Source organism: Aplidium turbinatum, chromosome 1, assembly GCF_918807975.1.
Source record: "Aplidium turbinatum chromosome 1, kaAplTurb1.1, whole genome shotgun sequence".
In the NCBI taxonomy this organism is placed as follows: Eukaryota; Metazoa; Chordata; class Ascidiacea; order Aplousobranchia; family Polyclinidae; genus Aplidium; species Aplidium turbinatum.
The window spans coordinates 14,807,342-14,826,276 of NC_137472.1; the positions used below are offsets into that span (position 1 = coordinate 14,807,342).

General features: G+C 37.9%; 2 protein-coding genes across 2 annotated transcripts; both read left to right on the forward strand.

Moving 5' to 3' along the window:
* The first annotated feature begins 4,090 nt into the window (after window positions 1–4,090).
* On the forward strand, window positions 4,091–4,678 carry LOC145780930 (uncharacterized). Its single transcript, XM_082592640.1, has one exon. It carries the CDS (start codon window positions 4,091–4,093, stop codon window positions 4,676–4,678), a length of 588 nt encoding a protein of 195 aa, XP_082448766.1.
* A 10,755-nt stretch (window positions 4,679–15,433) lies between these two features.
* On the forward strand, window positions 15,434–16,561 carry LOC145781012 (uncharacterized). The gene has a single exon (XM_082592753.1). It carries the CDS (start codon window positions 15,434–15,436, stop codon window positions 16,559–16,561), a length of 1,128 nt encoding a protein of 375 aa, XP_082448879.1.
* The last annotated feature ends 2,374 nt before the right edge of the window (window positions 16,562–18,935 follow it).

Consider the following 18,935-nt stretch of genomic DNA (forward strand, 5'->3'; position numbering starts at 1 on the left):
AGCAGTGCAAATTACATCAAGTATTAATTTGTAAAACCTCTACAGTCTGTTAAAAGGTGAATCATCAGAAGGTCCTGATAAATATATAAAAACAATAAATCGGTAATTTCTGAAAAGAAATTAAACATTATATCCTTAATTTTAATCTGAAAAAAAAAAACTCCCAGAATTTGTGCCATTTTGTGTACATTGATTAGTGGTTATTTTTATGTGTTCATGCCAAAAGTTGTATTGTAATATTGTCTTGTTCAGTTATTGAATATTTTGAAAGTGATTTAATTGGCGTTGAGTCAATTCAAAATGTAAATATGTGTGATAAAATTCATGCAAATCCATCAATCACTCTGCTTCTCATTGACTTCCCATTTCTTTAAATCGATAAATTATTGTTTTCATGATAATCTGGATCGAACATCAATTACATATAAAAATCTTCCAAGTTTACTGTAATTAATTTAAACATTTTAACCTTTACTTTGTGTATTAATAAAACTGAAGAACCTACTAAATAGGCCTAGTTGATTTTTTATTATGAAGATATTGTATTGTACGTTACTGCTAATCATGTTAATGTAACATAAACTTTTTTCTTTTTTATATATATACAGTTTTCAAGTATTATTTTAAATGTTGAAGTAAACATTTGTGCTGTCAAAAAATGAAGACTCATGAAAACTTATCATTTTTTCAAAGAAAGGCCCAGGCATTAAAAATTATTGACCAGTACATTGATATACAACAGCTTCAAGAAGAAGTTGGTGCAGGTGAACTGAAGGTAAATGTACGTGGAATGGCCCGTTTCGGCTAGTCCGATTGGGCTAGTCCGATTCGGCTGTTACTCTTTTCGGCTACAGCCTGATTCGGCTAGTCCAATTTGGCTAGTCCGATTGGGCTAGTTCCTTATTTGGCTGCAGTCTATATCGGTTAGTTCGTATTCAGCAATTTTTTGAAAATCAAACGATAATCCTTTTGTAATCCAACAAAATCCTTCTGTAAATCCAATGACGTCTTCTGTTTATTTAGAGAATTTTGTATTTACAAGAAAAACAAATTGAAATGAAATTTAGCAAAACATGGGCAAGCCTTTTGAATTGGATCTTACTGTCCCCACAGCATCAGTATTGTTTTCACATAGTTTGTCAAACAGTTTTGTAGAAGAAAAAAAGTTATCCATGCTGATGCAATAGCCTTGTCCTAGCAACTTATTAGCAAGAGTAAAAATAGATTTTGCACCAACACTCTCTTCACTTTGGTATTCTGAATGGTATGTTGTCTCCTTTCCCGTATACACAAAAACGTCCCAAATGTACCTGAACTTGATTCACAAAGTTCATATGATTTGATGCCATACCTTGCTCGTTTGGACGGAATATACTGACGCCAACCTAACCTTCCTTTCCATAACATGAGAGATTCATCTATTGAGACATTTTCTTCTGGCATATATACCGATGAAAATTTGTTTTTCATGTGTTCCAATATTGGCCAGAGTTTTGACAGCTTTTTAGGAATTGCATTATTATTTACAGTGTTATCGGAAAAGTGAAGAAATTTTGAAAGCAAAATAAATCTATTGGAGGACATAACTTTTCAAAAGAATGGTGTGTCAATGGAGTCCTTCTTGCTGAAATACAATTCTTCTTTAGGCTTCGGAACGATACCTTGCAGAAGAAGAAGAGCAAGGTACACTCTAATCTCATTAGAGTTGGTATCTGCCCATGACTTTAGAAGAGACCTACGTTTCAGCAAACTTCCACGCTGCTCTATAAACTGGTGTGCGTATAAATTAGTCTGTTCGCTTATAAGATTCACGATATTATCATCAAAGTATAATTCAAAGAATGAAAGAGGGTCTTCAGTGTTTTCAACATCTTGTGTCATCCCAGGATGGCCGGAAAAAGCAAACCTATTCCTGGTGTGGCCAAGGTTGCGTTTTCCAAGTATCAGAACTATTCACACTGGGAATCATATTAGTTCCTCCAGTAGGTCGACCTTGCAAGATACTGTTGCCATATACATGTCCACGAGAGCTTCCACTAGCTGCAACATCAGGTGAAGTTGAACTATTCAAGGACAAATCATCAAAGCTTGAACTTGTTTCGCTTATGGAGTCACTGGATTCTATCCCTTGCAAACAAGGTTCATCCGCTTCAGATTCACTCGAGACTTCTTCAGAATCTTCGAGGAGGTCTAATATATCATCATCCGAGAGGTGTTTCCTCTTACGAGAGGTTATGACACAATTATATTTAGTGCACCTAGATATGAAACCTGATAAAAAAAAACTTGTACGATAACATAGGCTACTGGACACTGGTACAGCTAATAGATATGAAACTTGATAAAAAAAAAACTCGTACGATAACATAGGCTACTGGTACAGCTAATTGTTATACGTTCACTCATTTTACAATGTAGGCCTACCAACAATCTTTTAGTTACAACCTCCTCTCCTAATCCTGCCTTCTAGCTTCCACCTGCACGTTTTTCATGTTCACTTTTTTGTTCAGCTGATTGGAAACATCCTTTTCGCTTGACCACGATGTATTTAGTCTCAAAGCAGTCATACTACAATGATAATAATTTTTGGCAAGGGACTGTCGTACAATAGACTATCTGCTATCAGAGTGAACGTAGAGAAAAATTTGAAAAACGTTGTAGATATCACTGTTATTGAACTTCAAAACTACTCCAAATTCACACATAAAGTTAAGTATACATGAAGACGCATTTAAATGTTTATGTACATTACAATGATGACAAAAGTGTCTGTCATACGCAGTACCAATGTAAAGTGTCTGTGTCATACGCACTGATGCAATGAATTTCCATAGCACTGATCAGTGGCGGGTGAAAACACCATGACACAAATGAGTGTCATACGCGCTTAACTGGTTAATGATTTTGAAACAAATGAAGGAACAATCCATGTTGATGAAAAATCGCCTGAACATGATAAAAGGTTTTTTAGAAAGTCTGTAGTACAAGGTCACACAGAAACTTATTGTGTTCCGTCAACCGGGGTTACTTTGGAGTAACCGGGTAACTTTGGACAATTTTTAGATTTTGTTCATTTTATTATAAAATCTGTTGTAAAGTGCTGAAGTTGCAGTAATTGCATGGAAATGTCTTCAAAAATTATCTGTGTTCATATTTAGAGCATTTTATTGAATTGTGGGGTAAGTTGATTGGTGCAAATTTATAAGAATAGCCACATCATTAAAATATCATTTTTTCTTTGGCCCCAAAATTAGCCGTTAAGCTGATCAATGGCTAGTAACATACAAAATTAAATGTTACCCATATGTTAGTAATATCTTAGCCTTCATGTTGCCCCAAAACAATGATTATGTGGGAATGTGTTACAAAAAATATTATTATATTTTTGTGTTGTGCTGATATTTCAGGCGAAACTGGGTAACTTTGGACAAGGTTTACAGAACTTTTCCATGTGTTTTCCCAGGTGTTGTTTTCCCAGATTATTTATGTGAAGGCTATTTATGCAAAAAATGCTATAGAAGTGCTTTAAAAATCAGGTTATTTATGCAAAATCTGTTTTCCCAGGTTATATATATAATACATAGTGTGGTAGAAAAATAGTGAATGACAGCAAGATTATAATGGTAAGGACATATAAAAGGAAGCCAGGTTCGAGAAAGTACCAGGATTACACAGAGGAAGGTCTGGAAAAGGCTGTTGAAAGTGTTAAAAGGAAGAAAATGTCATTGAGAGAAGCTGAGAGAAAGTTCAAAATTCCCAAATCAACATTCAACAATATGTAATAAAGTGAAAGATATACATACAAATAAACCAGGAAGGCAAGCGGTGTTTACCATCGAAGAGAAAAAGGAAATAGTGGAGCATTTAATAACATGTAGTGTGTGGGGACAAGGGACAACCCTTTTCACCACTAGAAGTGCGCATGTTAGTTAAACGAACACTCGATATGGAGGGTCGTCACGAACCAAGGTTTAAAGATATCTCACCGGGCTACGATTGGTATGCTCTCTTCATGAAGAGGCATTCTGAATTGAAGGTTTACAACACGCCAAACATAAAGTCACAATGAGCCGCAGTAGATTGTGAGTTGATGAAGAAATATTTTGAGAACTTGAAAGGAACGATCGAAGGAGTTAATCCAGCATGTATCATCAACTACGATGAAACAAACTTTGTTGACGATCCTGGGAAGAAGAAGTTCGTGCATAAACGTGGGACAAAATATCCTGAAAACATATGCAACTACTCGCGTGGAGCCATATCCATAATGTTTGAAGCTGCAGCTGATGGCACTGTTTTACCGCCATATACAGTCTACAAGGCGGAGCGACTGTGGGATCTTTGGACTATGAACGGGCCATCCAATGCTCGGTATGGAACTTCCAAGAGTGGGTGGTTTGATTCGCATAGTTTTACAGAGTGGTTTAAAACTATTCTTCTCCCATACTGCAAAAAGCAAAATGGACAATGTGTCGTTGTTGGAGACAACCTGTCCAGTCACTTGTCCCTTGACGTAACAAAGTTGTGCGACCAGAATGACATCCAGTTCTGCTTTCTTCCTCCAAATAGTACAAATCGTACTCAACCGCTGGATGTCACCTTTTTTCGACCTCTAAAGGGAAAGTGGAGAGATGTTTTACGAATTTACAAAGAAAAATCAAGAAGCAAACTGGTTTAAAAATCTGAATTTCCCATGTTGTTGAAGCAGCTACTTACAGCGGTTGGAATGGACAACAACAACAATGTAGTTCAAGGATTTAAAACATGTGGTATTGTTCCTTTTAATCCAGAAGTTGTATTGAAGAAAATGCCAGACTACGAAACCACTAAAACTACACCCACCTCTGTCAGTAACGCTGTTCTCGAACACCTTTCGCAAGTGAGAGCAGAAAAGAAGGCTCAAAAACCACGCAAGAGGAAGTTCAATATTGAACCTGGAAAATCCGTATCTTTTGAAGACCTGCAGGAACAAAGGGGCAGGACAAACAAATGAAGAAGAAACGAAGGAAAAGTAAGCGAGTGCCCTCAGAATGTTCAGAAAGTGAAGTGGAAAAAGAAACAGTGATCATACATAATGACACTTCGGATGATGAGGATGAAGTAAATGAAATTGAGAAAATCAAAGTTGGAGATATCGTAGAAGTCACGCAAGGAAAATATGCCAACTACGTCGCTAAAGTTTTGTGAAGATCCTTAAGTGGAAAATGGGAAATTCATTACTATGAGAAAATTTATGAGGCTGGCAGTACAAGGAATCAGCAACATCATTTCTATCAACTTCGGCCACATGATTATGATTCAAGAGATGAAAGTGAACTGCAAGTAAAGATCAATGTTTACTATGATGATGAAAAAATGTATTTGCTTGACTGATCTAATACCCCATCATATCGACAAAAGTCCAATTTCTTTTATTATGTTTGTGTTCTTTGTTCATTGAATTCAATGGTGTACAATTAACTACAATGGTGTATCATCATGTGTTTGTATATAAGTAAGTCTAATTATTACACTGCTTACATTTGATTTATATTGCAAAAGAAGGTACCATTTTGAATTGCTTTATTACCCTATCTACTGCATAGTGCATATATAACAAACAAACTGTTCAGTTTCCAACACGTTTTGTTCCCACCAACCTCACTAAAATACGTAACACCCTGCTCAATTATTCTTGTAACATTTACATAATTTTCAGTCGTCCTACTTTACCCCTAGGTGGGCTTAACATTGATCATAATATCTGTTTGCTATGCTTTATAATGCAAACTTGTGATCGGTCCAAAGTTACCCCACAGCTGGGGTAACTTTGGACAGTCAGAAATAAAAAAAAATAAACAAACTCATTAATTTTTTCAGTTTATTTTTCAATCCATCCTATGGATCCGTAATTGGGCCTCTCTCTTGCACCAGCTTGCTGGGCGTGCAGTTGTTCTCTTGCGGTATATTGCCCTTTTCATTATTTTTGCATTTTAATTGAAATTGACTGTATATATCATTTTGATCCGTTATAGGGCAATTTGTTGTCGTTTTTGTGTGAGGATGGTTTGCCTCCCCAGAATCCCTCCCTGGCGTTTTGTCACTCCGTTTTACTAATGTATGACTTAATTCCCTTCATAATTTGCATAATATTGTCACTACTGCTCATAGACTAAATTTAGTTGTTTCTTAGCAACCTGCATATTTACTTTGGAAACATACCCCTCTTTATTCTGCATAATTAAAAAAAAGTTATCTGAATTGGCCAATGGGAAGCAGAAATATGGGCAGTTTTGTACTCTCCCCTAGCGCAATACTGCTTCTAGTGGCCAACACATAACAACAATTATCTCCTTAAATGTTCATCCAATTGAAGCAAAAACTGGTGTCTAACCCCCATTTTCAAGGGTGGTGAGTTCGTTTTTGCTGCTAGTTTTAAAGGTTCTAGCCACTAGGTAGCAGAATACCTGCTTTTCATAAGTTTTAAGTAGAGATGTACTGATACCAATGTTTTGGCCGATACCGATATCACTTTTTTAGGCCGATACCGATACTGATACCGATATTTTGGCCGATACTTTGGTGTAAGAAGCAATTTTGGTATTTGCAAGGAATTATATCAAATGCTAAGTTTTACCTTATTTGCATAAAAACTATTAAAAAAAGCTTTCAATTGGCATAATTTATTAAAGATTCAAGAATCCAATCTCAACCGCATTGTTGTGTCATAATAGTAGGTTTTAGTAATGAAAGGCCACCGTGATTGAGGCTGGGGTATAAGGGAAGAAACATTACATCATAATTGGGGTTTCTTAAAAATTAATAAAGTGTTTGCGCAAACTCTCCAAATAGGCTATCATAATTGATAATAAGATGTAAAATGTAAACCAAGTGATTTGTGTAGTCGTACAAAAACTATTCGACTAGTAATGTGCAACCTAAGGGTGCTTGTCGTTTGGTTGAAAAGCTTTTGCCAGGCCAAGACCACCCAGGCAGCAAAAATGTACAACTCTGCATCGCCCCCACATTGCCAAACGTCCAAAAAACCCATGCAACCCGGCTGCCCCCAGTAAGCCGGTGTAGCAGTCCAAGAGTTACTGTAGGCCAAAAGTTACAAGGGTTGCCAAATATTTCATATTTTATTTTGAAAAATAATTAAATTTTTAACCTCTCAAAAGGTCAGATTAATAATTATAAGTATTTTGTAATGTTAATTGACAAGCTTGCACCAGCGGCTAACAAGTCAGCCTTCAAATGCAAACTTTGCACGATATATTAAGGCCTGTAGTTTATTAAATGCCACCGATTCACGTATAGCCACAATTCAAACTTTGAAATGTTTGGAGCGATGATCAGTTAAATTATTTGTTTCAACAGCGCCATATAGCTTACTACGAGTCAATAAAACACTCATAACACTACATTGTGAATCGTAGGTTGCATCATAGCACAATCAGGATCACAGCAAAAGACTATAGGCTAGGTGGTCATCTAGTCAGTCACCTCCCCACGCAAATTTATTTGCCAACGCACGTAAGGCATGGACACAACCGCAAATTATAATACAAACAAATCAGGTTAAAACGATAGCCTACTTAAATTGTTAGGTTACAAATTTAAATTTCATTACAATACAGCAACATATTCTGCTACAAAACTCATCTTTTAACTTTCGTCTTATTTTCGCTTCATTCCCAACTATGTTCCTGCTATAAACTATGTTGTTAAGATGCAATGGTGGATTGGATAAGTTTTCAAGTTCAACATGTTTCCAATGTCGAAATCATTTATACAAATCTGCTGCAAGCGTCAAATCTGACAACCCTGTTTTAGTAACTTCTGGACTGGCAGTAACGTTCAGACCGCGTATACGCGGTCCAAAAGTTATGGTAACTTTCAGACCGCAGTAAATCCTGGACCGTTACACCGGCTCCACCAGTCCGCAATCCAACTTCCACCCCTTGCCGCAACAAGCCCTAACAATGTCATGGCAGAATAAGCAGGCTCAAAATGAAAGCAATGGGACCACGAATCCCCACCAAACTAATCAAAATGGTTCCACTGCGCCCAAGACGACAACCCCACCGCAAAAAAAGGAGCGCTCCCCCTGGCCACCAGCACAGCAAGCAGCCGCGACTCGCCAACTGCAACGGTGCAGCTTCCATACCAGCCACTTCAATTCTTGTCGATGTCAATTCTTGCTACAAAACGGCTGCTGAGAAACATATAGTTGATTGGATGGTCTAAATGGCTAGCGTGGAAGCCACACTGTTGTGGCCAGCGAACCGCAACAGCTCGCTGCAGCAGTGAGCGCTCTGCCTCGCGCCTACCGAATGGCCCGTTTCGGTGAGTCCGATTCGGTGAGTCTGATTCGGTGAGTCCGATCCCTATTTGGTGATTTTTTAAAAATTTTTTTTTTTTGATTTATCGGGTACCGTAGCCTAATTATCATTGTCGTTTTAGGGTTAGCGGTTAAGGTTAGGGGTTAGAGGTTAGGAACTCACCGAATCGGACTCGCCGAATAGTAGCAGACCCGCGCCGACAGCCCAGGCGCAACAAGACCATTTATTGATCAGCCCAGCGAGGTCCTGCAGTCCCACCGCCCCGAGCCCACCCATTCCGCATGGCATTGCCCAAGCCCGGCAAGTCCACCACAACGAAAAGTGGAAACCAAATCACAAACTGACAGAACCAGCCCACCAAAAACAACCAAGCCACATGGCTCCCTCAAATGCCCAGCAACGCAAAAACGATGCAAAATTATACATTTCTGCTACCTGGGTAGTCTTGGCCTGGTTTTATCCTCTGCTGAGAGTAAAAAAGAAATGCAAATGATAAATATTGGAGAAATTGAGTCTCCTTCACAACTTAAGAATCGAACAACGCAAAACTGCTGAAACAAAACGTTTTGTTTGAGTGAAGGAATCACTGTAAGCAAACAATGCCAAAAGGTGCGCGCATGAAGTCATGGCAGTGTGAGGTATCAAAAATTTGAACATGTTGTTATTTTTCTACATCAATGTGACGTTAGTTACTACTTTAAAAAATCTATATCTTTTTTTATGCAGAAAATCCGCAGCAAATGTATTTTTTTACATGTTTAGTATCGGCCAAATTTTGCCGATACCGATGCCGATACTCAAAAACTGGCCGATATCACCGATGCCGATACCGATATATCGGTACATCTGTAGTTTTAAGCTAATGTAACTTCTTGGACTTGACTTCAAATATGCAAAGTTTCAACAAATGCAACTCATTGAGATGTATATCATTGAAAACAAACAAAGAAAGAACAGTGCAACAGCAACATCTATTGTAATTGTGATAGATATTAGGGTGACCCAAAAAAAAACTAAATTTCGATTTTTAAACTTTTTCTTATTTAGACCTCTGCATTATGGTCCAAAATGACACCTTACCAAGTTTTGTTGAGATTGGTTCACATTTGACACCCTAGCAGTAGGCCGCTACCCCCCGCCGGGTCAAAATCGGCCAATCTGGCTGTATCTCAGCAACCGGTAGGCCTAGAATGCTCAAACTTGGCTTTGAAGAAGCAGAATGCATAGTTTCCTATCTAATTTCCAGAGGGTTTTGGAGTCTAAGCCATTTAGTTTATGAAAAAAATGCAAAAAACACATTTTTGACAAAATGTGGCCCCCATAAACGTGTAATGTTTAACTTTTAGTTTAATATACAACACTAATTGACTAATGACACAAAATTTAAAATACAAGCAACTTTTGTTTAATCATAGACAAGCTTTATTGCTTTTGCACTTTGGTTTACCACTTAACTTTCAACCACTTCTTCTTCTTCACAACCACTGACCAGTGACCACTGTAATTACCCATTAAATAATTCAAGACAGTTTTTTTTTTTCGTAGTAGTTTACCACTTAACATTTCTTAAAAATGATTTCGTGGTTGTGTCCAGCTTTTTGGTGGACAATGACTTCTTGGCCAAATCTCAAACTTTAGAATGGTAAGCATGAGTGACTTTGATTGCTTTGTCCAACTCTTTCTCACTACTTGGAGCAGAAACCCTTTCCTCAACATCAGTGACCATGCCCAAAACTCTCTCCACAACATCATTTGTAGCGGGCATGTTCTGTAGCAGAGCTTTGAATGATGAAAACTCCTCCATATGGCGCCAAGATCTGGGACTTTTATGAGTCAGACATTCAAACTTGGGAAAAACTCCAATGAGTTCAAAAGAGTCTGGTCCGATCAAGTCCGGCAAGCGAGTGCAGTTTAGAAATGCATTTGAACTAAGTCCTTACCAATAACGACTCTCTCAGAACTTGATCGAAATGTTTGCATCTTTTGCCACATTCGGACCTTGGTAGATATGCTCACACGATCACTTGCAAAAGCAAACACAATGTGGCGCTCAATGAGGTACCACAGGTGCAGGTTGAGTTTCGTGCCTGCAGTAACACTCAGCCATTTCAAGAAAAAGGTGCAGGTAGCCTAAGTTGCTTCTTTTAGAGGTGAGCTGAACAAAACTTGGCAAGGTGTCATTTTGGACTACAATGCAGAGGTCTAAACAAGAAAAAGTTTAAAAATCAAAAACTTTTTTTTTTGGGTCACCCTATTGTACAGCAATAACCTTACACGAATTTCACATCATAAAGGTCACACAGGTAATGAAACAGTAAACTCGCAATTAGGTTGTCAGATACCATGACGCTAAATCTATTTTCTTGTTTCTTTGGTTTTTTTTTTTGGAATTCTCTACTACTTGTAAAATGTTTTCATATCGTTCTTCCTTGAGAGCAGTCCCATGAAAATCCTGGACCAGTTTGACTCCTCGCTCTGCTGTGTCATTAACCACACTGATGTTATTCACAATTGTTTTTGCAATTTTATAAGTCTCATTATCATCCCAGCTTTCGATAGGTTCACTTAAAAATGCTGAAGTCAATTTTCAAGATTTAAAAAAATGACCAAGAGTCTTCTCCAATATAGTCCTGGAGATCCCTGGATGTGTCTGCTGTGAGTTCAGGGAAACAAGGTTTTCCAAATCCAGAGTCAAACCTTTTTGTGCACACACCATCATTTTTAACTAAGATAATTTTTTGTGCCATCAGTTCTTTGGTTGAAGTTTTCACACTCTGACTGAAAAAAAACAACGGTACAAGCTCTTCTGTCAGATACCACATATGTTTTCCAAAACTTTTCAGAGCTACACCCGCAATGGCACCATTAATTGCTTGATAATTAAGGAAGGAGTGAATGAACAGTTGGTCATTTTTTGGAGCAGTTGATGGTTCAGGAGCAGTTAGCCACCACGGGATATAACAAAATACAACAAATTTCACAAAACGGTGAAGTTTCAACAATTGACCTCTTCCAAAGATTTTTCCTGAACAATAATATCATTTATTCATAAGAATATGCTTGCAGTACGGTATCAAATGTTAGTCTAATACACAGATAAATTTGCATAAAGGGTAAGGTTGTTACAATTTCTTGTCTGTGCTGATTTAATGTTCGTTTAGTATTGTTTATCTAATTAAACAATTTCTTAATTAACCATGGACACTGTGAACAGTGCTGTTTTGACCTTTCGAGTCTCTTCAGCATGCTGAATATGACCTAGAAGCAAAAATGCAGAATTTATTAATGATGAAGGTCACTTAACTTTCATATTATTATCACATATTTTGGATCCCAATAAGTCCAGCTTTATAGCGTATAAGAGCTTAGACATCCACCGCGCTTTGTGCAAAGCACCAGGTCTGTTGAATGATTTGAAAGTTTTTTTTTGTGTTGTCATTAACTCTTCTTTACCTTGGTGTTTTACTGTTGTTGTTTTACTGTTTCTTTAGCCGTGTGACCTTTATGATGTGAAATTGGTGTAAGTTTATTGCTGTACAATATCTATCACAATCATACGCGCCGACTTCCGGGGGGCGGCGCCCCCGTAAATTTATGGTTGAAAGGCACCAAAAATGGTTATAACAAATGGTGTTTCAAAGATGAAACACTTTGCAAAAGAGACTTAGATCATTTAAAATTAAACGGACTTAAAGAATGCCGAAAGCGAAAAATAGTCTACGTTGCTCTTGCCCGCAAAACAGCAGTTGATCGCATGGCTTTCTCATACGGTATGGAAATTTCAAAGTAGATGGTAGAGTAACTTACCGTATTTTACGGACCATAAGGCGCACCGGACTATAAGGCGCACTGTCAATAAATTGCTTTGATTAGTTTTTTGTTCATACATAAGGCGCACCGGACTATAAGGCGCACCGGACCATAAGGCGCACCGGACCATATATAATAGTAGTATCGGTACTGGTTTTGAGTGTAGGCAATAAAGCACTACCGCACTTGATCCATACATAAGGCGCACCGGACCATAAGGCGCACGATCAATTTATGAGGAAAAAAAAGAATTTAAAGTGCGCCTTATGGTCCGTAAAATACGGTACGCTGCTGAAATAGTCACGTAAGCCTAACTATTCACTACAATAGTAAACCAGCTAAATTAGACGCACTATTTTCAACGAGGTCTTCCCCGCTGTGAGATCAATTATGATTCAACAGAACGCATTGTTTTGTTCGCGATGTGTGAGAATTAACTCGAAAACCGATAAAAGAAAAGGTGTTTAAATGGTCTTGGTGGCAGATATTGCTTGCATTAACGACGTCTCTTTTCGCTATTATCACCTGACATCATTGTTTTATGCGGCCGCTAAGGTTTGACATCGACTTCAACGATCATGGAATGTTACGTACCGTAATTAAAACGATTATATCCTACACGCAAAAGCTCTTTCTGCTGTTTTGTCTCGTGAGCTTTGCATATTGCTCAACAAGTGCATAAAGTTTAAAATTGACAAGAAATCATTAAGTTCCTGTCTGTTGTGGTATTTAGATAGCTATGGTACTATTTTATTCGTATTGTGTATAATTGTACCGTACTATTGTCGCAACAGACAAAATAAAAGGTTTCTTTCTCTCTCTCCCTCTCTCACTGCAAATAAACGTATTCAAAACTTTAGTTTGACCGACGCCATTCCCATTACACACTCCGTAATCTACGTCGGCAATAATTTTTCCGCAGCAAAAATGTGTTCATTTTGAAAACTGCCGAGCTTTTCCCGTGTATAAGTTGAACCTGTCTTTTTGAGGTGAAAATCACTTGCGAACATCTCGACCTATAGCCTACTCCAGTATACACGGTATTTGATAAAAGGCTATAAAGACTTTCGATGAAAAACAGAAGAGAAAACACTTCGCCATTGTTAACGCTTTGAAAGTAAGGGATGCAACCTAGTTCGTACCCTGAACAGTTCGTACCCTAAAAAGATCGAGAAAAAAAATTAAAAAAAGCGGAAGTCACTGATCGCAGTTTCCGCAAAAATTTGAAAATTTTCCCCCTGAAAAGATCGAGAGAAAGATAGCACAAAGCCGAAGTCGCTGATCGCAGTTTCCGCTAACCCTAACCATAGACTAATCTATGCTCTAAACCTAACCCTCGCTGATCGCAGTTTCCGCAAACATTTTCCCGTAGTTTCCGCTAACCTTTACCCTAATTCTAACCATAGATTATTCTATGATCTAACCGTAAGCCTCGCTGATCGCAATTTCCGCAAACATTTTCCCGCAATTTCCGCTAACCTTTACCCTAGCCCAAACTATAGAGCAATCTATGCTCTAACTAACCCTCGTTGATCGCAGTTTCCGCAAACATTTTCCGCAGTTTCCGCTAACCGCAGTTTCGGCTTACCCTAACCATCGAGTAATCTATGCTCTCTAACCTTAACCCTCGCTGATCGCAGTTTCTGCAAATATTTTTCCTCAGTTTCCGCTAACCGCGATTTCCGCTAACCTAACCCTAACCCTTGAGTTTGTTTGCGGAAACTCCGATCAGCGACTTCGGCTTTTTTAATTTTTTCTCTCGATCTTTTCAGGGTACGAACTGAGGGTCCGAACTGTTCAGGGTACGAACTAGGTTGCACCCGAAAGTAAGTAATTAGCAAAACGAGGTTAATAAAACTGATAGCAGGTTTCCACTCTGCTTGAGAACATGATTTTTTGCGTTTTATTTCGATAACTTCACTGTCTTGATCGTTGTTATACACTCGCACGAAAAGGAAATGAATCGGCTTGTTTTCCAACTGTTCCAATTCTGAGCTAACAATATCAAAATTTTTACCACTAGGCATACTGCATGCGTAAAACTAATCGTTTCAAGCAGCGGTTCTAATAAATTCGGTTTGCGACCTAGGTGTCAATATAAACAAAACACTAAGCTTAATCAAATACTATTTTAATTGAGTAAAATAGCGTTATGGTTATGACGTCATCGCCTTTCTCGCCCCCCAAGGTTTTTTGAAAAGTCGGCGCCTATGATCACAATTATATACAATAGATGTTGCACTGTTCTTTCTTTGTTTGTTTTCAATGATATACATCTCAATGAGTTGCATTTGTTGAAACTTTGCATATTTGAAGTCAAGTCCAAGCGGTTATGTTAGCTTAAACTTATGAAAAGCAGGTTTTCTGCCACCTAGTGGCTAGAATCTTTAAAACTAGCAGCAAAAATGAACTCACCACCCTTGAAAATGGGGGTTAGACACCAGTTTTGCTTCAATTGGATAAACATTTAAGGAGATAATTGTTGTTATGTGTTGGCCACTAGAGGCACTATTGCGCTAGGGGAGAGTACAAAACTGCTCATATTTCTGCTTCCCATTGGCCAATTCAGATAATTTTTTTTTTAAATTATGCAGAATGAAGAGGGGTATGTTTCCAAAGTAAATATGCAGTTGCATCTTGTAAGCAGCTCCATCTAGTGGCGACAGTGTGAAGAAAATGCGGTTAGTCAACAAAATTTCATCACAATTTCAATTCTAAACAAGAGGGCAATTGACCCGCCGGAACAGTGTTCTTAAACCATGGGTTGTCAGTTCTGATGAAAACCATAAGATTTTGACTCCACAATCTTTCAGGACTCCACATCGTCTTTGACTCCATCACAATGCATAGAGCTATGGAGTTTAACTAAAAAAGAAGTAGAAGACCTACGTTTGTTATGAGCTTGTGGTGATAGTAGATAATTTGACAACCTGTTGTTAACGTTTGTTTGTATATTAACAAATTCAGACAGAACATGTAGTTGATAGAAAAAATTGCAAACTTAAATTTTTGCAAACTTAAATTAGTGGTAATTTGAGGATTGAGGTTTGTTTGTATATTAACAAATTCAGACAGAACATGTAGTTGATAGAAAAAATTGCAAACTTAAATTTTTTTTATTGCAAAACCATCATTACTGTGCGAATATTCAGAAATGAAACATGGAAGTTTTCAATTGAAATCAATTCAAGCTTCCTTAAATTAGGTTATTTCCAATGTATGCTTGCTGTTTTTCTGAAAGTATTTGATTGTTTTCAGATGTATAGTTGTGGTACTTTTTAAGCTGTAACCTTTAAAAAAATATGAATCACCATCTGGATATTGTTGTAGAATTAGAAGATATTTTTGATTTTGAAACAAGTGAAGGAACAACCTTTACCGACAACAAATCGCCTGAATGTGATAAAAGATTTTCTAGAAAGTCTGCTGTACAAAGTCACAAAGAAATTCATTTTGGTTCCAATGCTTATAAGCATAAAAGAATCCATTTTGATGAAAAGCCGTACAAATGTGTTATTTGCAACAAATGCTTTGGGCAATATGGTGCATTGAAGAATCATAAAAGAATTCATTCTGGTGAAAAACCATACAAATGTGATGTTTGCAACAAATGCTTTGCACATAGTGGTGATTTGAAGAAGCATAAAAGAATTCATTCAGGTGAAAAGCCATACAAATGTGATGTTTGTAACAAATGCTTTGCACATAGCGGTGATTTGAAGAAGCACAAAAGAATTCATTCTGGTGAAAAGCCGTACAAATGTGATGTTTGCAACAAATGCTTTGGGCAAAATGGTAATTTGACGATTCATAAAATAATTCATTCTGGTGAAAAGCCATATGCATGTGATGTTTGCCACAAATGCTTTGCACGTAGTGGTAATTTGAAGCAACATAAAAGAATTCATTCTGGTGAAAAGCCATACGAATGTGATGTTTGTAACAAAACCTTTGCACAAAGTAGTGGTTTGAAGAAGCATAAATTGATTCATTCTGGTGAAAAACCATACAAATGTGATATTTGCAACAAATGCTTTGCATGTAGTAGTCATTTGAAGAAGCATAAAAGAGTTCATTCTGGTGAAAAGCCATACAAATGTGATGTTTGCAACAAATGCTTTGGGCAAAATGGTAATTTGACGATTCATAAAATAATTCATTCTGGTGAAAAGCCATATGCATGTGATGTTTGCCACAAATGCTTTGCACTAAGCAGTAATTTGAAGCAACATAAAAGAATTCATTCTGGTGAAAAGCCATACGAATGTGATGTTTGTAACAAAACCTTTGCACAAAGTAGTGGTTTGAAGAATCATAAATTGATTCATTCTGGTGAAAAACCATACAAATGTGATGTATGCAACAAATGCTTTGGGCGGAATGGTCATTTGAAGAATCATAAAAGAATTCATTCTGGTGAAAAGCCGTAAAACTGCGATTTTTGCCACAAAAGTTTTGCACGTAGTGGTAATTTGAAGAATCATAAAAGATATCATTCTGGTTAAAAGTCATACAAATGTGATGTAATACAAACAGTCATATTATAGTCATACAAACAAGAGCTTTGCAGAAAGTGGTGACTTGAAGATGCATAAATTCATTCATTCTGGTGAAAAGTTTTATGCATGTGGAGTTTGCAGAAAATGCTTTGCACATAGTGATGGTTTGAAGAGGCATAAAAGAGTCCATTCTGGTGAAATCCATATAAATGTGATGTTTGTAACAAATGCTTTGCACAAAGCTGTTATTTAAAGCAACATCAAAAAATTCATACTCTTTAAAAGCCATTTTGACACGGAAATTGCAACAAGTGCTTTTCAAAACCTTTAATCTTTTCAAAACCACTGATTAGTTGGTTATGTTTGTGTGCTGTTTACAGTTGCCAAAAGTTGTAATTGTAACGTTGTATTGTTCTGTCACTGAATATTTCTAAAGCAATTTAACTATTGGCATTGAGGGTAGGCTAGTAATCAAAGCTTTGACAACGTCATCATTGGCGGTCGTAATTCTGAAGAACTAGAGAAGACCGCTGCAAAATTTCTACAATCCATGAAACGACGTAATATGACGCTCAATAATAACAAAACCGTCTATGGTGTGGAGAACATTAACATCCTGGGTTACTGCGTAGGAAATAGACAAATTAAGCCCGATCCTGAGCGTTTAAAAGCTCTTTGGGATTTACCACCACCCACTTCTAAAAAATCGCTACAGAGAACAATTGGGTTGTTTGCCTATTACGTTAAGTGGGTTCCGGGCTTCTCTGACAAAATACAAAGGCTAAAGGGAGTTGACGCCTTTCCTTTAAGCACGTTACAAATAAACGACTTTCAATTCCTCAAAGAAGCTATTGCTAATGCATCCCTTCAAGCGATTGATGAGAACTCACCGTTTACCGTAGAATGTGACGCATCAGATGTAGCAATATCGGCTACTCTAAATCAAAGTGGGCGATCGGTAGCATTTATGTCTCGGTCATTGCAAGGGAGCGAGCTACACTACCCTGCCATGGAAAAGGAGGCTACGAGTATTATTGAAGCCGTAAGAAAATGGTCCCATTTTCTGATTCAAAGGCATTTTACATTAATTACAGACCAAAAATCAGTAGCTTTCATGTTTGACAGCAAGAAGCGGACAAAAGTAAAAAACAATAAAGTGCTATGTTGGCGCCTCGAACTGGCATCCTTTTCTTATACCATTCGTTACCGTCCCGGCAAAGACAATACAGCACCCGACGCTTTATCGAGAGCATTTTGCGCAACGGTACCTGCGCGAAACATTAAATGTTTGATGGATATTCATAAAGAATTGTGTTGCCCGGGTCTAACTCGTTTGTTGCATTATGTGCGTTCGAAAAATTTGCCTTACTCGACAACTGATGTTAAAAGAATATGTGAATCATGCAATGTATGCGCTGAAGTTAAGCCACGTTTCTTTAAACCCGTCCAGAGTAATTTAATCAAAGCGACTCAGCCCATGGAGAGGCTAAACTTAGATTTTAAGGGCCCCTTACCATCATGTTCTCGTAATATATATATATTGTGTGTCATTGATGAGTATTCACGATTTCCGTTTTGTTTTCCCTGTGTTGATACGTCGTCTGGCACAGTAATCAAGTGCCTTTCTCAACTGTTTGCAATGTTCGGTACCTGTAGTTTTATTCATACTGATCGAGCCCAAAGTTTCATGTCTAGGGATGTTAAACAATTCTTGTTGGAAAGGGGTGTAGCTGTGAGCCACTCAACACCCTATCACCCGCAAGGCAATTCGCAAGTTGAATGTTACAACGGAGTAATATGGAAGGCGATACAATGTAACCTCAAGTCATTCGGCCTGCCTGTAAGCAAATGGGAAAATGTCCTTCCGAACGCCTTACACGCATTGAGATCGCTACTGTGTACATCAACAAACTCTACCCCGCATGAGCGATTCTTCAACTTCTCTAGACGGTCGTCACACGGGAAGTCCCTTCCTGATTGGTTAAGCACTCCTGGCCCAATCTTACTGAGAAAGTTTAACAGGTCTAGCAAACACGACGATCAAGTCACGAAAGTGTTCTTAACCGAAGCCAACCCATTATACGCTCGGATCAAATACAGCGACGGCCGAGAGTTTAACGTGTCTCTAAGAGACTTAGCCCCACATCCTGCTAATAATACCTCTTACGGGGATATTGTGGATTCTCCTCAATCATCGGAATATATTGTGGATTCTCCTCAATCATCGGACACAGAGGAAAAGTCATTCACACCGAGTGATAGGTTGCCTTGCAGTGGCGCTTCACCGGGAAATAATTTCGATCAA

Excerpts from the sequence above, each read along its gene's own strand:
- LOC145780930 (XM_082592640.1), top strand. The coding sequence starts at position 4,091 with ATGAAGAAATATTTTGAGAACTTGAAAGGAACGATCGAAGGAGTTAAT.
- LOC145781012 (XM_082592753.1), top strand. The coding sequence starts at position 15,434 with ATGAATCACCATCTGGATATTGTTGTAGAATTAGAAGATATTTTTGAT.